Source organism: Furipterus horrens, unplaced genomic scaffold (assembly GCF_987537825.1).
Source record: "Furipterus horrens unplaced genomic scaffold, mFurHor1.1.pri manual_scaffold_2, whole genome shotgun sequence".
Lineage (NCBI taxonomy): Eukaryota > Metazoa > Chordata > Mammalia > Chiroptera > Furipteridae > Furipterus > Furipterus horrens.
This window is the reverse complement of record NW_028327172.1, coordinates 43,955,578-43,982,291: the sequence shown is the minus strand read 5'-3', so window position 1 is coordinate 43,982,291 and position 26,714 is coordinate 43,955,578. Positions and strand designations below refer to the sequence as shown.

The 26,714-nt window shown below is 42.6% G+C and overlaps 1 protein-coding gene across 5 annotated transcripts in view; it reads left to right on the top strand.

Annotated features, from left to right (window-relative positions):
• The window catches only part of STIM1 (stromal interaction molecule 1), a 185,760-nt gene that overhangs the window by 140,845 nt on the left and 18,201 nt on the right, over positions 1-26,714 (top strand). For all 5 annotated transcript variants that reach the window (XM_090264671.1, XM_090264682.1, XM_090264692.1 and 2 more), the window contains exons 4-6: positions 11,676-11,787; positions 15,107-15,222; positions 23,114-23,291. In XM_090264671.1, coding sequence (XP_090120797.1) covers positions 11,676-11,787; positions 15,107-15,222; positions 23,114-23,291 — 406 coding nt within the window. The remainder of the gene's footprint in view (positions 1-11,675; positions 11,788-15,106; positions 15,223-23,113; positions 23,292-26,714) is intronic.

Here is a 26,714-nt window from a genome sequence, read left to right as displayed (position 1 = left end):
ATTAGTGCTGACTTCACAAGTTAAGGGCACAGGCTCCAACAAGACTGCCCTTACTTAAGACACCAAATCAGGAGACTTCTGGCCAAGATGGAGGCCTAGACTGACACACTCTGTCTCCCTCCACAACTAAGAAGGAATACAACTACTGCAAAACCAGAAATAACCAGAAGTCCCAGAAAATAAATGGAAGTCCAACGTATGAAGTTATAAAGAAGTGGTGCTCGTCCAGACGGGTAGGAGGGGCAAAGCCGGGGCAGAGAGGTCAAGCTGTGCTGGCGGTAGCAGCAGCAGAGATGGCTGCGGGACAGTGGTAAGCACAGACACCCGTATTTAAGGGGAGGCGAGAAGCGCTTGGGGAACACCCCCAGCTGCACACCAGACCTGTCAGCTCGTGAGTCCAATGCCAGTGAAGGCAGACTCCCATTGCCTCAGACTGTGAAGGTTAGAGGGAGTGGGGACAGAGGAGGAGGCTTCCGGTCTCTCAGCGGAGAGTGAACGGCAAGAATCCACCTTGTACCCCCGCCCCCACACAGAGCGCCACAGTGTGGTAGGAAGGGTCACCCGGTAGTGATGAGTGCATGGGGTGTGGGAGGTGTGACAGCCCTGCCCAGGAAGCAAAGGTAAACATAAACTGTCAGGATGGCACTGATCATGATAGAGATCCCGGTGATGCAACAGACCCAGACAGCAATTATCTAATCTAACAAAGCAGCAGATAGGAAATCTTCCTGAGGCAAAGTTCAGAGCTTTGGTTGTACGAGTGCTTACAGACCTAACAGCAGATCTTAAACGAGACGAGGAAGAAATGAAGGCTAGTCCTGCTGAACTGAACAAAAACACATATGAAACTAGTGGTGAGGGAAAGAAAACCAGGGATCAAATCAACAAATCGGAACATAGGGAAGGCACAAACACTCAGCCAGTACAGAAAGCGCAAACGAAAAGTGAAGAAAATGAGGAGAGGCTCAGAAACCTATGGGACAGCTATAAGTGGGCCAACATTCGAATCATAGGGTTGCCAGAAGGTGAAGAAGAACTAGAAATTGAAAAATTATGTGAAAAAATAATGAAGCAGAACTTCCCTAACTTGGAGAAGGAAATAGACTTACAAATTCAGGAAGCACAGAGAGTTCCAAAAAAGCTCAACCCAGAGAGAACCACACCAAGACACATTATAATCAAAATGTCAAAAATTAAGGATAAAGAGAGAATCTTAAAAGCAGCAAGAGAGAAGAAGAGAATTACTTACAAAGGATTCCCAATAAGACTATCAGCTGATTTCTCAAAAGAAACTCTGCAGGCAAGAAGGGACTGGCAAGAAATATTCAAAGGAATGAAAAGCTAAAACCCTACAGCCATCATTACTCAACCCAGAGAAGCTGTCATTTAGAATAAAAGGGCAGAGGAAGTGCTTCCAGGACAAAGTAAAACTGAAGGAGTTCATCAGATCCAAACCACTATTATATGAGATGTTAAAGGGACTTGTTTAGGAGAAAGGGGATCAAAACTATGAACATTAAAATGAAAACTGTATCACAACAACCAACAACAGAAGCTAGGGAACCGAAACAAAGGCAAACTAAGTAGGCAATGAAAGGGGAAAAAGAATTATAGGTATGGGGAACGTTTTTGGGGGAGGTCAGCGGGGAGGGGGGAGGGGGAAAGGGAGAGAGATGGTACAGGAATTAAGAAGCATAGTAAGAGGGAGTGGAGTAGACAGGAAGATGTTGAGAAGAACTATATGCACAACCAATGGACATGGACTAAGCAGGGGGACAACTAGAGGGAGGGGGGTCACCAGGTGGAGGGGAACAAAGGGAAAAGAAATTGGGACAACTGTAACAGCATAATCAATAAAGCATATTAAAAAAAAAAAGACCATATCAGCCACAAGCTCTGGATGTCCCCAGCCCACCTGTGCTCTGACCAACTGGCTACAAAATCAGGGTTTTTTCACTGTCCCCTCATGTTTAATAACTTGCTAATTCAGTAATTTTCAGCTGGTGTGCCCAAAACATGTAGTTCCTGCCTATTTAGTTGGGGACACTGACCTCTTTTTCCTTAGATTGTCAGATGAAAAAAGATAACAGTCAACACAACAATAGATGTCTGTTGTGAATGAATCAAAATTCTACCTAGTTTTTAATAAGATTGGCAAAAAAGATATGTTTTGGTGTGCTGCAGAATTTTAATAATTAGTTTATGTGTGCCATGAGTTGAAAAGGGTTGAAAATCACTGTGCTAAGTGATTCATAGAACTCAGGAAAGTGCTATACTTACGATTAAAATTTTACTACAAAGGATAAAAATTAGGACCAACCGAAAGAAGAGACCAATAGAGTGAGTTCTGCTAGGATCCTAAATTGGGAGCTTCTGTGTCTTCTACCTGTGAAATCAGGACGTATTATCCTCCCAGTCCATCAATCATTAATGTGTTTACTAGCCAGAAAGCTCAACTGAGCCTGAATGTGCAGAATTATTATTGGGGTCCCATTATGTAGGCATGATTGGTTGATTCACTGATCGCATGATGGAACTCAGTCTCCAGCCCCCTCTGTCTCCTTGAAGGTTGGGCTGATATCACTTGGCTGAAAGCCCCTGTCCTCTAGTCACTGGTTGGCCTTTCTGGTGATGAGTACCCATCCAGTGTCATCTCATTAGCATGAACTTAAGTTTGATCCAAGGGGCCCACCATGAATTACAAAGATACTCCTATCACCAGGGTAATTGACCTGAAGATAAAGACTGGCCAGATTCTTTATATACAACATAAAGTGATTAAATAAGGAAGAGCTGAACAAGCATGGCTGAGGAAGGATCAAGAACAAGGGCAACTTCAAGGATCCTAGCAGCAGGGATCAGAGGATTGGCCTTTTCTAATTGCTACTCTCAGATGTCTCAGCTTCCTTACTTTCTCATCTCTTAAGTGTCTTTGCTCAAGAATCAGAAACAGTGGAAGGAGATTGAGATCCACACAGTCAGGATCACTACTTATATCAGGGAGTGATAGTGAGAGAGTATTTATGAGTTCCAATCCTCTTAAGACCCTGTGAGGCAGGGGGAATGGTAGTTCTTTAAAGGAAGGGATGCCAAATAGATTTTGTAGAATCTTTGGGAATAGAATTGTTGTTTGTATATTGAGCCAGTGGAAACAGTGATTTTGTAGTGAGGGGTTGTCAGAGGTATTGACCTAAGAGGATTCTCTAAAGCATTGCTCCATTCTTCATTCTGGAAATGCATACCTCTGGAATCTATCTGATATCTTACCTCCATCTAGTATTGGTTTTTCACTGTGTTAAATAATATGTTTTGTTTTTGTTTTTATTTAGCTCAATGGTTAGATTTGAGTCCATTGTCTTATTTGTTTTCTGTTTCCCTTTTCTTCCTTTTTTGCCTTCTTTTTTATTTTCTCTGTTGGCTTAACTCTTTGTTTTGTTATTTTAGTATTGCTTTAGGAGATAAAATCTGCATCTTTAACTTATCAGAGTCTACTTTTAAGAGATACCTTGTCTCATAGTATAAGGACTTGACAAAAGTATATTTTCATTTCCTCCCTTTCAAGTCAATTGTATGACTTGCCTCATCTGTTTACCATCTCTCAGAGATCACTGCTTACTGTAGGCTGATCTCCAGTGTCTTAAAAATCATTGTTTTATGTATTTTGTATTTTTTTTAAAGTTGTTTCAGGATGGGGAGGGTAAATTCCATTCTTGTTACTTCATCTTGCCTGAAGCAGAAGTCTCAGCTTAATGGTCTTTTGCTTGGATGCTTTCATATTTTTCTTCTTGGCCCAGTCTAGTTCTACTGTGGTCTATCCTATAATTGGTTCCAGAGAGCTCTTTCTAAAATAAATACCTGACTGTGTCTCTGCTTACATTTTTCAGTGTCTTCCCATTTTTTCCTTTTTTAATAATAAAACAAGCATGCTAGGACACCAAATTTCTGTGTGGGAGAAATATTCTTAAATGAAACCTCTACAGATAAAGATATTGTTAAAGATGTTACAAGTAAATTCCAGTGTAATCACAATATAGTAATTATATGTTATTTCGATAAGATAAATATGGCTTTCCTCTTGTTCAGGTAACACTGGAGTTTGTGTAGAACTTGTAAGCTTAGATCATGACTGCTGTCTCATTTGAGACTCAGCAAAATAAGGTGCTGAAAGTTTAGTAGTTGTTGACAAGAGAAATTATTATAGAAAATGCCATTGATTTTTTCCACATTTATCTCTGAGATATTAGATGTACTGAAATTAAATGTCCATTTGTAATCTCAAAATGAATTACCTCAGTTGGGAAAAAAAAAAGATAACTATGTACATAAATAAAAATCTGGTGATCTTCTTTTATACCTTAAAAGTTTCTTTATGTTTCAGTGTTGTGGTTCTCCATCATTCCTTATTCACCTCTGTAATATTGGCCCCCAGAATTTTTGTTTCTCCCCTACAATTTGTGCAAACATACTTAAAAGAAAAAAATTAACTGAATACCTTCTATATATCAGGCATTGTGCTAGATTAGTTTAATGTATGAGGTCCCTACTTATTTCTGTGATTCATTTACTTTCTTATTTTCTATCACTCTTCATCACATCTCTTTCTCTGTAGCCACACTGATTTATCTGCGGTTACTAGAATATGTCATTTTCTCTCATCCCATGATGCTTTCATACACACTATTCCCCCTGTCCTTCTCTGTTGATCTTGTTAAATCGTACTAGATAACCAAGACTCGACTTAAGTATCCCTTTCTTTAGGAAATCTTTCCTGGAAACCACAGGCTAGGTTAGATGCCTCCTTCTGTGTTCCCACAACCTCTTTGTCTTGTTGTGGCACTTAGCACATTAATTACAGTGATCTAGTCCCCTGCTTGTTTTCCCACCATACTGCTTGAGAGCGTTACCTTATATGATTCTGTATCTTAACACTTAGCACTTGGCCTGGTCCAGACTAGGGATGTGGAAGACAGAATTTTGTCCTTGGCTCTACATTGTGTGATCTTACACAAGTTGTTTGGCTTATTCAATTCCAAAGCCTAGGTTCGCTTATAACTCTGCAGCTATGTAGACCTGGTTTTTGCCAGGTAGCCTAGTGGGCCTATCACATGAGGCCTAGGGCCAAGTGCCAGATTTTTTTTGCGTTGATGATTAAGGGCTTGATACTGACTCTAGGCACAGATGACAAGCTGCTAGTGAGAACCAGAGAAAACCACTCAAGAGAGACAAGCCATAGGTCTAGTTCACAAACTATCTTTGGGAAAGGCCACTTTGATAAGATTCTGTAGGTGTCTTGGAGTGCTCTGTATCCAGAGTTACCAAATAAAAAGCTAGGCTTTTTAATGGCTTTTTTCTTTTATGACTCACTCCAGCTATTATCCTCTTCTTTCTTCCACATCAGCCCATATATCCCTCTGACCTACCACGTATCATACTGAATTATACTCATTTATTTTCTTGTATGTCTCCTTCTCTAGAAGAGAGCCCTTTGTGATGAAGATCATGCGGATTTCTGTACCCAGTAACTCACTTGGTACATACTAGAATAGAAGCCAATGAAAGCTTGGTGAATGAATGAATAAATAAATGGTGAAAAGAATAGCCAATATTTCTTTAGCTCTTACTGTATGCAAGGAACTTCCCATGTCTTCACTACACTCTTATGATGTGAGAACTGATTTTCACCATTTTATAGGTGATGAAAATGAAGCACAGAAAGATTAAGTAACTTACTCATGGTTTTACATTTCATAAGTGGCAGATCCTAAATTCAAACCAAGGCACCTGGTTCCAAAGCCCACATTTTTAATCACTGTATTGTGTGTGACTGGCTGACCAGAAGGCTGACCAAAGGCTGACTGAATGACCAACTAACTAACAGCTAGGTGGAGAAGCAAAGCAAGCACTGGCAGTCTTCTTACCAGACATAGCTCTTTTGGGATGTGGCTTTGAAATCTTAAGAGTAAGTGAGGGCTCCATTTGGAGGCACCACTGGTCCATTGGGGAAAAGAGATACTGATTCAGGAGCCCATTTACTATTTATTCTTTACCTGGCGAGAGAAGAAGTCGGCCAAGGCCAACTTGAGCTATAGCTCAAGTGCTAGGGAGTAATACTTACTGTTCTATCTGCTTGGAATGCCCTTCTCCCAAATATTCATATGGCTCACACCTCCATTTAATTTTCTGCTCAAATGTCACCTTATCAGAGAGCTCTTTTGTGATTACATCTGATATAGCATGGCTCTTTATCATTTTACTCTGCTTTGTTTTTCTTCATTGTATTTATCACTACCCAACATTTACTTCATAGTGTTTTAGTTTGTCTCTCTCCACCAGAATATAAGCACCAGGAATCTGTGACTGTTTTATGCACTTTTATATCCCTAGCTGTTGCCTTCTTCCTCACTTTGGTCCAAAGAAACTTCTCATTTTCCCTTTTGAAATGAGAAAGCAGAACAAAGTTTTTAACTTTTAGGTACTTGAACCTTAGGAACAAAGGACTCTGCTATCTCAACTTGACTGTTAATTGAGCTCTTCATGCTGGGACACAGGGTTGCTAATCTGCAAGAATGCGGCTCATCCTGGCTTATTTTGTTCAGGCTACAGTGACTCTGGTTGGAAAACACCATGCTGCTGTGCCCTGCCTAGGTACGGCATCTGCCTAGGTAACAGAACGATATGTCAGGCATAAAAACCAAAAACTAAAACCAACTGCTTTGGGGTTGGCCTGACATACTGAAGCCATTATCCTTTTTCCTTATAGCTTGGTTATATAGGGGCCGTGTGTTCAGAGTCCTTCCTTACCAGAGTGCAGTGACCCCCCCCCCCACCCCCTTATGACCCTCTGCCTCACCTACTGTAACTGTAGTATTTAGAACAATGGTTTTCAGTCAGGGGCAATTTTGTCCCCCAGGGAACATTTGGCATTTTCTGGAGACATTTTTTATTGTTGTGACTGGCAGCATGCTGTTGGCACCTAGTGTGTAGGTGCTAGGGATGTTGTTAAACATCTTACAATACATAGGACAGCCCCCCACAACAAAGAAGTATCCTGTCCAAAACCTCAGTGGTGCAGAGACTGAGAAACCCTGGTCTAGAGTGACTCCTGTCTGTATCTATGGCAGTGCAGGGTGTAGATAGAGGAGTTCCTATGTGCCAAAGGTCTATGCTCAGGCTTGTAGCAAGGCGTCCTCCCAGTAGACAAAAGGTCTTTGTAGCACCACTGGCCTCAGGCCTTTCTAGCAATAAAAAAGTGGACTTCTTTCCAGTCCACATGCCCAGCAGAAAGGCCCCTTTGTCCTGGATGAGGCTGAGCTCCCTTGGAGGCAGTTGCAGGAAGGTGTTGTTCTCAGTACCTTATAAGCTAGCACTTGTCTGTCTGCCTCATGTCTGTGTGTCACTCTACTACGCCTTTATTACCTGATACTCCAAACCATAGTAAATGACCACATTCGTAATGTGTGTGTCTATATATTCATTTTCAGGAATAATGTCTCATACGTTCTACTTCCTGTAATGATTCTTTAATCCCAGCTCTGTCATCCCTCCTTTCCCAAACCCTAGGATTTGAACATATCTCTTGGAAATTAATTACAGTTATCCCTCTCTATATTGCGGTTCACTTATCGAGGCCTCCCTGTATCGTGGGATTTTTAAAAATATTATATTTAATTAGTTATCGCAGATTTTTCGCTATATCGCAGGATTTTGTGGTACTGTATATGTATGTTGTTAAAGTTATGTAGGTTTAAGAGTGTAGAATATGTTTAAGAACTTAAGTAGTGTTTATAAAAGTGTGGAAAGGTTAATAAGGGAGTGGGAAAGGTTAATAAGGGACTGGGAATGGTTTATAAGTGTGTGGGAAGCGTTTATAAAGCCTTAAAATATATATAAATACTAAAATAAATGTAAGGTTCCTACTTAAGGGATTTTCACCTATCGCGGGGGGTAGTCTAGAACATAATACCCGTCATAAGTGAGGGAATACTGTACTTCTTTCCAATGTGTTTTCATTTGGGAATTAGAAATTTAACTAAGCAGTGACTAGGCACCTTCACCTAAACCTCTAGAATCTTGTATTCTAGGATGCAATTCTAGGGCACTGTGCCTGCTTCATTTTGTCCCATGGCACCTTTCTCTTCTCACCTCCTGTGTCTCTGCAAACAGTCTGATCTACCTCCAAACTCTATTGGCTTCTTAACTTTCCTCCTGAACTCTAGTAGTTGCTTGAGAACATGAAGAGATTGGAGCAGTTATGCCTTCAACTTGGTTTCATTCAGGATATCTTTCCAAGGGTTTGCTTTGGACCAATGCTGGGCTCCACTGTAGGGGAAGTAGGAGAATGAAGCGACAGGGTCCAGCCTGCCAACTTCTCTACCTTATGTGAAAATGACAGAAACAACCTAAGATCTGAAGTGTGCCTACCAGAGGAATGCCTGTTTTTTTCGACAAGCATTTAGGAAGTGAATCATTTACATGAGCTGTATATTAGTCTAAGGAGACTTGTTACTGTTTGGCTCACATTCACATTTCTGGAACTCCCCATCAAGGGTAGTCATTCTTTGAGTAAATTCTTATTAATACCACTGTATATGAAGCTCTATTTTAGAGACAGTGGAGTGAGCAGAAATGAATGGGACATGGCTCATGCCTTAATGTTTCCTAATTATTAAAGGGAAATAAGAATTTTGAATGAAGATAGATTTTTGATAAAGATAGGATTTTAAGCAGGAAGGATGGTGAATGTCACCATCTCATTCTGCTTCAAATTATTTAGGGTTCTTGTTCACAGCAGTAGTTTTCAGACTTGAGGAATGTACAAAATCCTTTTAAGGGAAATAATTTAGGACCTGAAATGCTGACTTATTTTTATTATAATGTTACTTAAATATGTACAAGCATAAAATGAGGTTTAAGTTGCTATATAAAATTTGTATACAAATATAAACAACAGATTTATACATGAAATAAAAACAAATTTCAAATCCAATAAAATGATATCTTTTTGCTGAAACTCAGTTGCTCCCAGGCCCCTTAAGTTCAGCATTCCTTTATTACTGGGTGCTATCTGATGACTCAGTCCTCCCACCATCTTTCTTTATTCAAGCTACTACGAAACTTTGATTTATATAATACATCATGAAATCATTTGACCTGCACTTGGCTCGAACTTAATTCCTTGTTTATTAAGTACACTTCTATTCCTTTCTTGTTGACTCTTGACAAAGTATGGAGATAAGTTTGTTATTTATGTGTCTAAACACAACACAAATATTAAGCTTATTTTAAAAGAATTGTTTTTATAATTATCCATTTATTTATTTATTTATTTTAATTTTAAAATTTATTACTTATAAAAACTATTTAATAATGTTTGTTATCAAAATTCTTTTTTTTTTCAGATTTAATGTGTTTTATTGATTAAAATATTACATTTGTGCCAATTTCCCTTCCCTCTGCTCCCCTCCACCTGGTGGCCCCCCTCCCTCCAGTTGTCCCCCCCTTTTAGATTATGTCCATTAGTTGTGCATACAGTTCCTCCCAACCTCTCTCCGTCTATTCCATTCCCTCCTACCTTGATCCCCAATTCCTATATCATCTCCCTCCCTTTCCCCATTCCCCCTCCCTGTTGACCTCCCCCCAATATGCTTCCCGTACCCACGGTTCCTTTTCCACTCTTGTTGCCTATTTAGTTTGCCTTTGTTTCATCTCCCTAGCTTCTGTTTTTTAAACCAGTCCCTTTAACATCTCATATAACAGTGGTTTGGATCTAATGAACTCTTTCAGTTTTATTTTGTCCTGGAAACACTTTCTCTGTCCTTCTATTCTGAATGACAATTTCGCTGGATAGAGTATTCGTGGTTGTAGGTTTTGGATTTTCATTACTTTGAATATTTCTTGCCAGTCCCTTCTTGCCTGTAGGGTTTCCCTTGAGAAGTCTGCTGATAGTCTAATTGGGACCCCTTTGTACATAATTCTTTTCTTCTCTCTTGCTGCTTTTAAGATTCTCTCTTTATCTTTAATTTTTGACATTTTGATTATAATGTGTCTTGGAGTGGTTCTCCCTGGGTCCAGTCTCTTGGGAACTCTCCTTGCTTCCTGGACCTGCAAGTCTATTCCCTTCCCCAAGTCTGGGAAGTTCTCCTTTATTATATTTTCACTCAATTTTTCAAGTTCTAGTTCATCTTCCTCATTCTCTGGCAAACCAATGATTCTTATGTTGGGCCTTTTATAGCTGTCCCAGAGGTTTCTGATCCTCTCATTGTTGCTTCCCATTTCCTCTCGCTGCATTGGTTGACTGCTTGTTCCTTCTCCATATTCCAGTTTGTTGAAATGAACTCTGGATTTTTTTTCCTCACCATCTGTCTCGTATGCGGTTTTGTTCCTTTCGTTATGAAAGTTTTTCACTTCTTTCTTATCTTTTTCCTGCTCTTTTGTGAATTCTGTAAGCCACCTGATAACAATGGCCCAGAACTGAGCCTCTGACAGGTTTCTTATCTTTTCATCTGTCAGGTTCTCTATCTGCTGCCCGGTGAGCTGTGTCACCGGGATTTCTATAGTTGTCTGCCACATTTTGACAGATGCGTTTTGTTTTCTTGGGCCAGCTGTTGGGGGCAGTGCCTGTGTACTCGTAATGACCCAGCGACCGGCGCCGTTTGGCGTCACAAGTCAGCGACCGGCGCCTGTCTGCGACCTATTTCGCAGCCCTGTGGTGCTTTCTTTCTTTGGGGGCGGGGGTCCAAAATGGATTCACACAGTTATTCAGCTAGGAGACCGGGATCCGTCCTCCCACCCCCCTGGGCCTCACTGTTCAAGGCGATGTGGTGGCCGCTCTCCCCAGCGCTGGGGTCGCGCACTGCCGCCGGGATTTTTCGCCCCCCGCCGCTCCGCAAACAGCTTTGCCCTCTTTGACTCTTACCTGCCCGAATGGCACCGCTGGTTTATAACTTCATATGTTGGGCTTCCGTGTAGTTTTATTTTCTGGAATTTCTAGTTATCCTTTGTTTTGAAGTAGTTGTATTCCTCTCTAGTTGTAGAGGGAGACTTAGCGTGTCCGTCTAAGCCTCCATCTTGGCCGGAAGTCCTATAATTATCCATTTAAAAATCACAACGTTATAATATTGAGGAATGATTAGCTGCAGTGGCCATGTAGGGTAATGATGTGATTTGTCATGTTTTTGAGTGATGACTCAGTAATTATTTCAGTTAGAATTGATTCTTATTGTGACAGAAAATCTTTTCAATCTGATATAAACAAAAAGGGAAGTTTACTTGTTGCACAACACTAAAAATATCTGTGAATAGGGCTATCAAATGGTATGATCTGACTCAGAGCTTAAGTGATGTCATCTGCATCCATCTCTATGTAATGTCATATATGTGTATATACAGGGGTGAGCAAAAGTTGTGAATATGTAAAACAGAGTTTATTCTTGTTCTTCTATTATTATTAATGTTTTTTTCCATATGAACAACTGTAAACCTACTTCTGCCCACCCCTGTATATATACAAAAACAAAAAGCAGATTATGTATTCCTTTTATACATAGGATTTTATGGGAGAGTGAGTTGTTAAACACATAAACACGTGGTAAATGTTAAGGTCATTGTGACTGTGACAGTAAATGCAAGCAGTGCTTGGCATTCTGGAGTCATGGCTTTCCTGTCTTTTCCCACAGTATACAACTGGACCGTGGACGAAGTGGTACAGTGGCTGATCACGTATGTGGAGCTGCCTCAGTATGAGGAGACCTTCCGGAAGCTGCAGCTCAGTGGCCATGCCATGCCAAGGTCAGGAGGAAACTGTGTTCTCTTTCTTAGTGGTGCCAGGGATGGGCTGAAGTCTGCCTGCCTTCAGGTTGCTCTGGCCAGTTAAATGAGGTTACACCCTTTTTAGTGCAGAATCTGTAGATCTGTCCTCACATCTACTGTGTACTTGCTGTAAAGTATGATGGCTACTTAGCACTCATTCTCTCATTTAATATACCTATCAACATTAGGAATAGTACTAATAATTGCCATTTATTGAGTGCTTAGTGCATGCCAAGCATTCTACTTCAACACTTTTTATACAGTATCTCATTTAATTATTATATTAATCCTATAAGGTAGGTACTATTATATAATGATGATGAAACTGGCTAAGTAACTTTTCCAAGGTCATGTGGCTAGTTAGAAGCAAAATTCTAGATCTGGATAGATTTCAAAGCCTGTGGTATTTCTCTCTCTCTCTTTTTTTTTTTTTTTTTGCTGCTCTAAGCACTGCCTCTTTTATTGTCCAGGAGCCTCAGGGCTCTTTTGGCTTCCCCTGAATTATCCATATATGTACAGTTTACTCTAAAGAAGTCATGCAGAGGTGGGGCCTGACTACCATTGGACCTAGCCTCCTCTCTGGAATGACTCTTCCAATAGCTATTGTGCTCTAACTTTGCCTCCTTTACAGGTACAATATGCTAGCGCTTGGGTTGGGAGTGGGGAGGACATGGAATACTGCTTGGACTTCTTGTTATGTCAAACTAGTACCATATGTCATTCAGTCATTAATCCATTTACTTATTCATTCAAAAAATATTTACTGGGTACCTGCTCTGTGCCAAGCACTTGTGCCGGGTGCTAGGGATAAAGATGGCAACAACCTGCCTTTGTCCTCAAAGGGTTTACTGTCTGGTTAGTGCTGATTATCTATAATCTGTCATCTTATTAAGTAGGTGCATCTGGTTATGAGCGTCAGCAAGGGGGAAAGGGGAAGATAAAGCTGTTGGAATGCCCGTACATTGCAGTCTCCAGCCACAGAGCTACCGGGCACTGCTGGTCCAGGCTTAGCTAAGCTGACTGTTCCTTCTCTGCTGCCTGCAGCCTCCTCTTCACAGCTCCTCCCTACTCTGGGGAGAGTAATGTTTGTACATCCCTTTATAGAGTGCTTTCCTAACTATTATTTCAGTTGATTCTCACAATTCTTGGGGAAAGAATTACTGCCCCAGCTTTCAGGTGAACAAACTGAATTTTAAATACTTTATGATTTATTCAAGCTGGTAAGTGGCAGAACTGGGATTTAAGCCCAGGTCTGCCTGCTTCTAAGTGCCCTGCTTTTTTCACTGCATTTTTCTCCTGCCCCATGTAGTTGAAGACGGACTTCCTGGAAATATTCAGTTTAGTTCTATTTGACAAGCTTTTACCAAGCACTTACCATATGCCATCCTCTGTCCTGGGCCCTGAGGACAAAGACATGCATTAGACCTCACATCTGCCTTTGGAACTTCATGTTTGATGGAAGAGACCAGCAGTTGAACAGATGATTGACCATGAAGCTCTGGGATTTAGGTTTCTTTCTCATTACCCATGGCAATAGCAGTAGTGCCTTGTCAATCACGGCATCATTTCATCTTGAGGAATGGCTATGGCTTGGATTAAAACTGTAAAGATTAGGATAAAAAGTCAGTTCTCAGGTCATGGGCTCACTTAGCCCTCTTGTGGCTAGGATTAAATCTAAGACCTGATTTAGCTGAGCTGGGTTCAGGAATAGAGGAAGCCAAGCTGTGTCACCTTAGTTACAGCAGGAAGCATGGAGCCTTCAGTGCATAGAGTAGGGATGGTTATAGGCCCATCACTAGGCAGCATTGTATAATGGAAAGAATCTGGCATCTTTGAGTTTGTTTCTTGGCTTTGCTACTTACTCGCTATGTGACTTTGGGCGAGTTACTCAACTTTTAAGTCTCAGTTTTCCTATATGTAAAGTGTAGCTAGTAATAGAACTGGGTTCTTAAAATTATGAGAACTAAATGAGGTATTGTATGTAAAGTGTCAGAACAGTACAAGATGCACAGTAGTTGCTTAGTAAATGTTAGCTAGTAAATGTTTTTCATTTCTCTTCATCACTGAGAAGTAGATACCATTCATGTTCATAGGTTTCTTTGACAAATAGACTGTACAAAAGATGACACTTATATTGATCAGTCAGATGAAGTCCAGTACACCTGGTAGAAGTACTCTGAAGAGGAGCCCCAAGAATTCCCAGGCTTGCAGGAAGCATCTGATTTTATATAAATTTACACAGAAGGAAACTGAGGCCCCAGGGGAGAGACCCAGCAGCTTATCATTGGACAAGTGAGTCACTCAGTGATAGAGCTGAGACCAGAAACTAGATCTCCTGACCCTCCCATATCCCATCAGTGTCTCATGCCTCTCTCGTAGGTGGACTCGATTACTTCTTAGGGCTAGAGAAAGAACTAACTGTTCCTGCATGCCCAGGTGGGAATGTAAACACACACTGGGATGTTAGAAGCTTCTTTTCTACTTGAGGAAACAAAGATAGGCATTTGAAAAGAGCACTCACCTTATGGAGTAGTATAGTAGTAAATGCTCACTTGTGGGACCCAGACCAGTTTTTTTTCAATCTTTCATGTCTTAGTGTCTTCTCCTCTTATACTCATTGTATTGCAGCAAAAGAGAAACAAAGTCTAGTTTTTCTGAGGTCATTTTTTCGTGTACAGGCTCTCTCTTATTAGAGTTATTATTAGCAATATGGTTGAAGGTCGTAAAAAATTACAGTAATCTGATTGGGAGCAAATTATAGTGACTCAAGTACAAGCTAACAAGACATGCAATGTTTGTAATCAGCAGCTTTATATTTAATGAGTATTAAATATATCCATTATTAAATATGTTTAATTGGGTTAGGATTAGGATAATTCAGAGGTCCCCAGAATCACTGGGCGTGTAGGGAGACATTTTGATAAGGTCTGGACAGGAAAATCCATTTACAAGTGGTGGGAGTGTGGAAGCAGATATATATATATATATATATATATAGCAGGTCATCCTGTAAGGTAGAAAGCACAACACAAAATTTACCGTTGGGTGTGGGAATGCTAACAAATGGATAATCCTTAGAGAGTAGGATACTCAGGACAGGGGGACATGTGGAGAAGGGCGAACAAATTCTTGGTAAATGTTATGTGTCCCTGTATAGGCTCTGTTCTAGAGTGCAGAGCGGAGCAGTAACCAGGAGCTAGAAGTCATGGAAGTGTTCCTAGAGGAGATGGGCAGTTTTACCAGGATCTTCCCTGGCTTTGCTGGCAGGGAACTGAGCACCTACTCTTTGCCTCAACAGGCTCGCTGTAACCAACACCACCATGACAGGGACTGTGCTGAAGATGACAGACCGGAGCCATCGACAGAAGCTGCAGCTGAAGGCCCTGGACACAGTGCTCTTTGGGCCTCCTCTGTGTGAGTCCTGTGGAGAGAAGGGCTGCTGGTGTGCCATGGAATCCAAGGCTGTTGGGGTGTCTGGGCAGAGCTCCTGGAGACCTAGGCACACCTGCAAGGCAGTGCCTTCACTTTTTCTACTGCTGTTGAGATAGGAAATGGGTTTACATATTAGTCTATCCAGATATCAACATCTATTCATTAAATACATTAATAAAACATTTGCTTTGTGCCAGTGCTGTGCTGGAACCTATAGGGTGACCTGGATGAATCATATTCTACCCTAAAGGGATAAAAATGAATGTTCTAGAGAAGTATACAGTGCTTCTGAGGTCCAAAGGAGGGATGGAGAAGGCATACTATCAAAGAAGTAGCATTTGAGCTCTGACTGTAAGAATGGGTGGGGCTTTCTTCCATAGAGGTAGCTGGAGAGGGTGTTCTAGGTGGAGGAAACAACCTGAGCAGGAACACAAAGGCTAAAATATGAAAGCTATACTCAGGGATAAAAGTAACCCATAGGGGCTGAATGCCATTTACTGTTCCCTGCTCTCACTGTGGGTGTTCAGAGTGTATGAATTAATTACTGAAAATCTTGTGTCCTTCTGTATCCATAGGGGACCAAGTGGGCTTTCACTGCAGCAACAGAGACACACTCAGGCCTAAGGAAGAGTGTTTTCTTCAGCCAGGAGTTAGTTGCAAGAATTAGGTGGTTCAGCTCCTGAAGATCTGCAAGAACCTGACATCTTTTTTCTTATTCTGTGTAAACTCAGGGGGAACAAATATTTCTTATAAAATTAGCCTTGACCAAACAGGCTCTTAAGGTTCACACCCTGCCCTTTGAGAGCTGTTGGCATCAATTGAGGATGCCAGCAGCAGAATACTATAGAGCCAAGGACCAGTCCGGAGAAGCAGCTGGCATGTAGAGTGGGAAATGGGAAGGGACTGCAAGTGGGAGTAATGATCATGTTTTAAAATTAATTGTGCTGATAGTTGCATAACTTCATAAATATGCTAAGACCCTTGAACTGATTTTGAAACAGTGAAGTTTAGGCTATGTGAATTATATCTCAGTCATCATCATCATGTACATCTAAATTTGTTTTGTAATTCCTGGACTTTTATGTAGAGAACTTAGAAACTTTAGGAAAGCACCTTGGTCTCTTTCAAAATTGCCTTATGTAGGTCACTTTTCTCAGAGTATGTTTTCTGATTTGTATTATAAAGTAATTGAGCTAATGGATCCTTAAGATTCCTTTCAGCTGCTACATTTGTAATTTGGGGGAGAAACCCTTTGGTTGGTCCTGTGTAAAAGACAGGACTGTTCCTTACTACTGCTATTTCCTATACTCTTAGGAATTCTGTGGCCCTTGCCTTATCAAGTGATCATTGGCAATTCAATTCTCCTGCCTAGTTTTAGGTTTCCTCACCTGTAAAATGGGTTTGGTCAGTAAGGCTCTCACTGGCTCTCATTCAAGGACTCAGATAGAGCTGGGTATACTCCTGGGAGCTACTTTGGAATCCAGCAGCTGTCCTGATGGCAAATATTGTTTTTATAGTTTCCCACTGATGATTGTTAAAGAAAAAATTTGAAAATTGCCAGCTGTAATCTGAGGAAAATACCAGGAAGCTCTTTGCCAGCAGAATTCTGCAAGGGTGGGGCTGTACCTGGTGGGACCTGCAGAGAAGCCCTTGATCTTTGTCCCTCTAGGCTCTGTGTTCCCATCTGAGCATGGACTAAAACCCATGGTTCGTGCTATTCCCTGGCTGACACCACATAGGACTTAGAGCAAGGGCCTGCACTGGCTCTGACCTGTGTTCTGCACCTAGATGAGTTGCTAAGGCTATGGTTCCCATGCCTCACCATAAGGCATGTCGTAGATGAACACCCCAGCAAACCTGGGCTAGTTATAGCTGCAGCCATGGCTACCTTGCCCAGCCTTAATGAAAATCCTGCCATTGGTCTTAGGAGTGAGACATCTCCAAATCAAAGGTTTGTTGTCCAGTAGCCAGGAGGGTCTGCTGAGTGAGCAGCATCCATGGGCTCACAGCAGTTTCAGACCTTGGAAAGAGGGAAAAGGGATCAGATTGGCTCAGGAGAGGGTCACCTCAGGGTCCATTTTCTGATAGAAGACATCTCAGTCCTTCCCATGTGGCCACAGAGCAGCACATGGCCTATTACCGACTTTTCTATTCTGCAAAGTTGGCTCTAGGCTTGGAGGCCCTCGTGGGGGCTCCCCTAACAGTGCCAGTAGTCAGGTGTTAGATGTGCTCTGAGAAGCAAAGGCCCAAAGGCAATGTCCAGTTTGAGGCTTAAGCTGGTGTCTCACTCTTGGCAACAGATGATTTGTTGAGGGGGCTTTTTTTCCTCTGCAGATACTTTCTCAGAGAAAATGAGGCTCAGAGACATGAGGTGAGTTTTTAGAGGTCATTCAGCTTTTAAGTGGCAGAGCCATGACTCAAACCCAGGGTTCTTTTCTACTCTATAACCCCACCCTCTACTTGTGTTAGAAGAAACAAGTTATAATATAAAGAGTTCCAACTTTGATATCAAGCAAACTGGCTCTGTCACTCAGAAGTGTTGTGACCTTGGGCATATTCCCAAGGTAGTCTCTGCCCCAATTTCCCCTAAGCAAATGGTAGCTACTGTTTTCAGTACGCAGTATGCCTGTTGTGGTTAGTCTTGGGCTAGGGGCTACTGTGCCCTTGGTGCTTACAGCAGCAGTATTGAGAAGGGTAAAGGGACAGGCCTGCCAAGTAATTGCTGGGGTTGGCGGTAGTTGTGGAAAGGAAAGGACAGGACTGCACCCTGTCTACCTTCTTCAGTGGCTCAGATAATAGGGAAGAGTCCTTGGTAAACCAGAGTGGCTGCCTCTTCAGCAAAGCTTTCTCTGGTCTCTGTCAGCTCTATCCTTACCTTTGTCGTTTCTGTTATGTTCCAACTCACCCTTCAGGCCTTCTCAGGATGCCTTTGCAGACTCTTCCCAGGCATTCTCAGCCCTTCTCTTTTACTCTCCTCTGTGAAGCTGCAGCCCTCTGTACATGCTTCCTTTGTAACATTCTGCTACCCTGTCTGCTATTTAAATTGGGAACTCTTCAAGGGTAGCACCAGGTTTGTTCATCTTTTGCCAGGACTTAGCATACGGCCCAGCAAGGAGTAGGTGTCAGGTGATGTATCCTCAAAGTTATACAGAAGGAGGCTGGGACTTGCCAGAGCTACAGGACTGAGGAGAGCTGTTAGACGAATCCTTTCCAGCTTGGTTGTGGGGAGAAATGCTACCTGTGGAGCATCTTTGGAAAGGTGAGGCAGAGGCAGGCCCAGGAATAGTTATTCCAGGTTAAACAACATCTTAGCACAGAAGGCTGTGTAAATGACAAAGGAAATTCCTAGCATATATTTTGTCAGTAGGGGATGAATATCAGTATCTACCAGGGGCAAGGTATTGTGGGTAGTAGAGAGGGTGGTGAGAATAAATTGGGAGTGGGGATTCCAGAAAGTGATAATGATTAGAGGCTCACGTTCTCAGTGCTAACTGGTACCTTGAAAATTCTCACCATTACCCCTGACTCTGTTAACATGTCAGCATCTCATTAGTTTACACTCTCCTTCTCTGCCTTGGGCCTGATTGTGTTAACAGTTGACCTCGTTTTGCTAGAATCTATTTACAGCACTCAGGCTAGGAATTCTGCCACCCTCTGGATTCCCAGGTCCCAGCCAGTTTCCCTGGGTTAGCTCTGTTCACTTGGCCAGCTGCATCTGCTCTCCTGAAACCTCCGTGGTCTTTCTGCCCTGGCTATGTTCCCTGGGTGCGAGGTGGATTCTGAGAGCTGAGCTTCTGTAGGGGCTATGCAGGACAGCTGGCCATATTCTTCATGTCCCCAGGAGCTGGTATTTGCCCTTCATGTTATATTGTAAAACCTCTCTTCCTTCTCTTTTTCAGGCTAAAACCTCTCTTCCTTCTCTTTTTCTCTGCCTTCCACCTTTGCTAAGCATTTGTTCTGGTCAGACTTTATGCTAAGTATGGAGCTAGAGATAAATTAGTCTTGTGCCTGGCCCTGAGAAACTCACAAACTATCAGAAACCTGATAGTGAAACCTGAAATACATAAGGCAGTCCTTGAGATACCTAGAGATAAGCCATGTTTAGCTGTCCAAATAGTGGATTGATAAGGGAATCCTAGTTCAGAGGAAAAAGAATGGAAGGATCTCTGTGGACTGTGGTGGGCTCGGGACGTAGGTAGTAGGAACTGAAGGATGGGAATGAGAATATGATGGGAAGAAGTACATCATTCATTAAGCATAGACTAGACACTTGATTTCCCTATTTCCCCCTTTTCCTTGTACAGTAACTTATAGGTTCTATATTATTTAAGGTTCTCCAGAGAAACAGAACCAATAGGATATGTATATAGATATGTATAAGAGGAGATTTATTATAGGAATTGGCTTATATAATTATGGAGCCCAAGAGTTCCATGATCTGCTATCTACAAGCTGCAGAACCAGGAAAGCCTGAGAATGAGGGGAGATGAAGGTGTAAGTCCAGGTCCGAAGGCCAGGGAATCAGAGGGCTGGTGGTGTAAGTCCTTGTCTGAATCTGAAGAGCAGAGAACTAGGAGTACTGATGTAAGAGGGCAGGAGAAGACAGATGTCTCAATTCAAGCTGAGAGAGCAAATCCACCATTCCTTTGCCTTTGGTTCTATTCAGGCCCTCAGCAGCTTAGGGATGACTGGGTGATGCCCACTCACATTAGTGAATATGATCCTTACTCAGTCTACCGATTCAAATACTCATCTCTTATGAAGACAACCTCATAGACACACCCAGAAATAATGTTTTTACTAGCTATCTGGGTATCCCTTAGCCCAGTCAAGCTGACAAGTAAAGTTAACCATCACAGATTCATTTAGGACTGTGGGAGTTGGACCGGGGCTCCACTGAAGGGACCTGGCAATTCTCACATCATCTTTTCCAGCTGCCATCTCTCTCCCAAACTCTATGTCAACATTCTTAATTACCTATTGGATATGTCTATCTGAGTGTTTCCAAAATACCTCTAAGCACTTTCATTCACAACTATGCATTCGATCTCTTTAGTAATTATGTGATAACACATTTTACTGCCGAGGAAGCTGAGATCCAGATGGGAGAAGTCAGTTTCTTAACAAATTGGGGCAGAGGGCAGCATAGTACCTAGACTCCCTTCGACTCGGTGTAGGATGCTTCCTTTGACGGCAGAATTTCTCTGCATGAGGCCTACATTTAAATTAAAGGCCTGTCCCTATGGCAATGCCACAGTCAGCTCCCAAGATATTAGGAGGGAAAAACTGAGGCCTTGGAATTCTTAGTCACACTCAGGCTAGTCAGGCCTCTCCATGTTGAGAGATATTTGCATGTAATCAAGCAGAAACAATACCTGCTCATGAGTATGAAAGTTGTAATGACAAAGTGAGGTGTAGCAGAAAGACGAGTCATGCACATATGGATTTGAATCCCAGCTGTCACTTTTTATGAACTGTAAAAAGTCAGTGCTCCTGTGAGCCTCAGTTTTCTGGTCTCTAGAATGGAAATGCTATACCTTACTTTACAGAGTAGCTGTAGAATTAGAGATGGTGAATATAAATGCCTGATACATTGCATATCTTCGATATTTCCCTTCCGTTCTCATGTGGGTTAAGGAGATAGAGATATCATACTTGAGGTTTTTAATAACAATTAAATCCCACAGATATTTATTGAGTGCCTCTGTGTGTTAGTCCGTGCTGTGCTAGGCGCTGGCATTCAGACAAGTGATGTTAACTAGGGGCCACAGAGTGAATTAGCCACGTTAGAGTCATTTTCTTCTCACCAAGCATGGTTGCTTATAGGATGTGACAGGCATTATAGGTAAAATTCAGCAATGCATTTGACAAGGCAGAGAGATGTATGTATGGGGTGGATGCTTGTATATTTAAGTGGAGTCAGAAGTGGTTGAAGAGATTCAGTGGGTACTGATAAGTGGAAGAGTATTACCTTAGATCCTATCCTTGGCTCTGGCCATTCAAAATTGGTATTCATGACTTGGATGAGGATATGAAGCTGGAAAAAAAAAATAGCATCTTGTTCCAGATTCATCTAGACAAGGTTGAATAAGTAACTGAATAGAATGGCTAGGAGCCCAATCTGCATGCCCACCTTAAAAATTTGAAGGATTTGAGGTAATAGGGGGAGGGTGCTGGTTGCATGGAGTCTTGTGTGAACAAGAGTACCTTTGACTCTGTAGGAATGTACATGGGATGTTGGAATTGAGAAACCCTGGGAAGCCAAGATTAACAGTCCTTAACAAACAGGAGACAGAGTGTACCCCAGCCTCTGGTCTGGTAGAGGCTGTGTAGGAGGCTGGTATGTTCCAGAAAGAAAGGCAGCTAGCTCACTGTGCTGCAGAGATATCCCTTCTTAGGACCTGAAGGGAGGAGAGTGAGGACTTGAGTAAGGCTGTAAGTGTAGGCTTGCCAGGGGCCAGAATGTGGCCACTAGAGGACCCTTAGTTTCTCTGTGAGAATCTGGCATAAACATGTAAAGGACATGGCTCCCACCCTGGACCTAGTAACTGCCCTCCCTGGATGGAAATAGAATGTGCTAATCTGTCTTTGATCCCACACCATCCCCATGTCCTACTGCTCAGCCTTTCAATGAGGACCTATGAATATAACCCTTTTTCTCAGGCTGGCCTCCTGTTTGTGTGGTTCCCAGCTGCATGTGTCTTTTTCTGCTGTCTGGACGCTGCCTCAACTTAGTGGCTTCTCCTAGGGCCTTTTAGATTCCCATTAGACCCCTTGTCCTTACCAAGCACTGGGGTCCTGTCAGTCCTACTTTCCCCTCCCCAACCTGAGGGTAATGTGCTGTGCACAGGTCATTCCCTCTTTTTTTTTTCTCTGGCTCCCACATCTGGGGTCCTCTGAGCCCACAGCTACTCCATCCCAAGTTGTGTACAACCCACACACGGGCTACGGCAGCAGCCCTCTTCTCCTTAGGTGTGTCTTTCCGGTCTCCTGTGTTGTGGCCCAGAACCCACATCTGGTATAGTAGGAACAATGTCAGACTCCAGGGGTGCCTCTCTTCTGGCTGGCTCAATTCTTAGGGCATAGCTTTTGCTCTTATCTTCTGCTGTTGTTCCTTGGTTAGCTTTTCGGTTTTGCTCTGGAGACTGATTATTACTCTTAAGTTCCAGCTGGTGGCTGGGGCCCTGGCCACTTGAGCTGCTGAGAATGCTGCCAGGTATTCTCCACAGATAGCTGTGCCTCTCTATTCCTGGCATGTAGCATGTCTTATGTATACCAATATCTTGAGTCTTTTCCTGTTCTTCCTGGTCTATAGATTGAGCCACAGCCTAGAAATGCTTTCCATAGATGGACTTGCAGAGCTTTACCTGACCTGGACTTTGCATCTTGTACCTACAATAGCCTAGTAGTCCAGGAGACCCAGCTCCTGTAGTAACCTCAGTTCCACAGCCAGACCTCAAGCTCTAGTCACATTGCTTTATACCCTCTTCTACCTACTCTAGCAGCGTAGCATTGCTTACCCTGTAGGCTGGCAGCCAGTGCATCGGGGTACATGGGCTCATCACAGACCAGAGATGGCTGGAATATATTGAGAAGGCACTAGTGCTCTCCTCTTCACTGCATATCAGGGAAGCATGATTTAATAAGTGTCCTGTATTGCTCTAAGGCTTCTCATTGTTTCCACACTAGGCCTCGACTTAGCAGAGAAATAGGCACAGAGCATCCTGTAACAGTGTATGGCAAGTGTGTATCTAAGGACAGAAAGTAAATTCTCCTGAGTGAGAAGGCTTCATGGAGGAGGGGATGCAGTGGACTCTGCAAGGCTAAGTGTGCAGTGGGCAGCCTGACTCACTATGCCCTTCCTCTCTGGCAGTGACCCGCCACAATCACCTCAAGGACTTCATGCTGGTGGTATCTATCGTTATTGGTGTGGGTGGCTGCTGGTTTGCTTATATCCAGAATCGTTACTCCAAGGAGCACATGAAGAAGATGATGAAGGATCTGGAGGGGTTACACCGAGCTGAGCAGAGTCTGCATGACCTTCAGGAAAGGTAAGGCCCTGCCTCTTCCCCACAGCCCTGGTGCTGCCAGCTCTTGGGAGCCTCCTGATTCCACTTGTGTTGTGGGCTACCTGATCCCTAAGACCATGCTGACATGGCTGCCCACGCTGTGCCATCCTTCCAAAACTGCATTGGGAATCCAGGTTCCTGCCATTCTGGTTGCATGGGCAAGTATTCTTCCCAGGGCAGAAACTTATCTCTCTTTTTCTTCCTCTGAGCTTTAGAGGGAGAAACATGTAGCTGTCCGAAGTCTTGAGCTTCCCTGGTTGGATGGCTTGTTAGGGGTCATTCTATCCTTTGCCCTACCTTTTCTTCCTTTCCCATAGAAATAGATTCAATGAACTGTTCTTCAGTGTTCCCCAGAGAAACCTCATAAATCTGCCTTCCTAATACCTCCTAAATCTCCTAAGTACTCACTTGTTGTATGACTTTGGGTAAATCCCTTCCTCTTCTAGGATTTATTTCCTCTTCAGTAATATAAGGTGTGGAGCTAGGAGAACTTGAACTGCCTAGCTCTGATAGTCTGGGACTCTGCCTAAAATAAAACATGCGTAAAACTATTGTAGAAGATCTAGCTGTGAAAAAAAAGGTGCCAGTCAGTCTAAGTACTTCCTGATATTTAATAACCGAATCCACTGCTTCTGGGGCAACAAAGCTCACATGTGAGAAGGAGCAGTGAGCGCACACTTAGCGCAGTGATTCAGTGCCAGCTAATGGGGTGATAACTCTAAGGACAGGAAGATCACAGAGACAGGAGGTGAGTGATGTGGATGATGAGGAAATGGCCTTGAAAGGTGGGTAGGGAGGTCCTGGTAGTTAAGGTTGAATGTGTAGTGGGGCCAGACCCCTGGCACCTTAAGACTCACATGGAGAAATTTAGTAGGATGCAAAAGCCAAAGTAGAGACAATACAGGTATTTTGTTTTTTCCTTTGTTTTGTTTTTGAAAAGAGGAGAAGCCTACTTTAGAATTGTCTTTTAGGAAATTATCCTGACAGCCTAGGGAGTCTAGTTGGGAAGTCTTTGCAGAAATCCATGTAAAAGGAAATGTAGTCTTAGTCTGGCTTTTTTCTGTTATTTTAAAATGATAGATACTATTTTCTTTAGAGGGATGAGAAAAGGATTTCTTGTGAGCTGGGTATTGTTAAATACTTAAATGTATTATTGTTTTTAACCATCACAACACAGGTTAGGAGGTACTATTATTATCCCTATTTTAGAGTTGAAGAAATGAAGGCTCAGAGAGGGTGAGTGCCTTGCTTAGGGTCATGTATCAATAAGTAGTGAGCTAGGAATTTTTATAACTGCAGGGTGGTGCCTCACTAAAGGCAGCCCTATCAGATTCATACCCATGGGCCAGGCTTCTGGGGGTGCAAAAGAAAGAATTTTATCTTTGAGCTGATTCCTAGTTACTTTGCTGGTCTCCTTGATCCTGGGCCATTTGTCAACTGGGGGCTAAATATTGCTGTTTGGGCAGTCCCCATTCTTCATTTGTCTGAAAAACATGTACTGTTTTCATTCCAAAGGCAAAGAATCTAGGCAGGAGACATTCCAAGTCTGGGGATAAAACTAAGCTCCCAGCCCTCCCTGCTCCCCAAGGCCTACAGAGCTAAATGACCACTGTGGCACTTAGAGAAGCAAATGCTCGCACACGCCCCGAGCTGGACTCATACACGTGCACACACACATCCTCTGACAGTGTTCAGAGCTACGTGCTACCTCCTCCCTCCTTACTTAATAGGTCTGCACTGCCAGCCACCATAAAGCTTTTCTTTTCTTTTTTTTTTTTTTTGCAGAGTTCCTGATATTTTGGATGGATAAATGTAATGAATGCTATATGCACATTCCATTTAGGATTTCATTGGGTTTCAAGATAATTCTTTGAGGCAGGCAGGAATTTTGATTCCCATTTAAAAATGAAGAAACAGGCCCAGTACAGGAAACAGACTTGTCTGTAGTCACGTGACCGCTTAGAGCCAGGGAGGGCTTGCATTCAGGCTGCGTAATTTTCTTCCTGTAATGCTAATTGCTGCCTTCACTAAGTGCCTCAGTCTTCTGAGGCGATGGAGTAGGGCAAGGCTTTATGGTACATTTATTTGCTTGATTTGTGCTCTCAATAGTATTTACTTATTTTCATCTCTTCTAGATCCTTTTAGGACTATAAAAGTGGGTCAGTTTTGATTCTACTTTAAAGGAGCACCCTATTATATGAAGAAGACATATATAGTAGGCTTTTCTCAAGAGTCTGCTTTCAGAGAGGATAATACATCCGTGAAGAATTGAATCCCTAATGGTGTAATTTCAGGCAGTAGTATCTTGAAGGAATACAATAAAGGAGGGTACTTAGTCAGAAAAGGAGATGGGGGCAGGAAATGGCGCCTCCGGTTTGTTTTAGCTGTGCTTGTAGCGCCACCTGGTGTGAACCGCGAGGAGGTTTAACTCCCTTTCTCTCCACCGACAAAATGGGAAGAGTACCGTTTGTCAGCCATAGGAGCAGCCTAGACATTTCTTCCTCTTCCCTTCCCGCTTGTACCACCACATCTTTTGAGGCTTCCAATACTGATGACCAATCTGGACTTGGAATTTGTTAAAGGTTGAGTTCTGTTTCTGCTTCTTCTGTTTGACCTACTTTCACCTGCTTAACTCAGTTGTCAGTGCTCTTCTCTGTGGGCCCTGCTTGTCCTGTAGCCTATCCTTTTTCTGCGGTACCTCAAGTCTAAGCTGTATATCACCTGTCTTCTTCATCACCATTTTCCCCTTCTATCCTGGTCCCCTGTAACTTGGTGGTTCCTACTAAGATAGGAAAACCTGAAAGTGGCTAAGTCCTTTCCATCTTCCAGAGGGATTAGCAAACTCTTATTCTTTCTTCTGGATCTAGCCCATGCTTCGCCTTCCCTCACTCCTTTCAGGTGGAGTTGATCCCTCCATCCATTGGTTCATCCAACACCTTGTATATATATCCATTGTAGAACTTGTCGAATTGTATATGGTTATCTGTTTGTTTAAATTGGATTAGATAATGAGCTCCTCAGTGGCAGAGACAGTTTTCTCATTCATCTCCATATATCTAGGGCTTAGCACAGGGCCTGGCATTTAGTAGACACCTGAAAGTACTTGGTGAATGAATGAATGAAATAGAGAGGTATAGGAAGGAAGAAGGGAGGAAGGAAGGAGATTTATTTGGATGGATGGAAGATTTTGTCAGTGAACAGAGGGAATGTGTGGATGGGGACAAAGATATATTTTCATTACAACTGATGTCCTTGAGATCTTCGTACCCATGAAAGATACTGAATAAAGGAACTCAGGCCTTGGGGAAGCAGGGGGCTCCCCCAAGCTCTGCTCAGCCCCTTTGGCATAAATTTCATTTTTCTGTGTTTCTGACAAAAGGTACCCAGGAGTCCAAGGAGTATGGC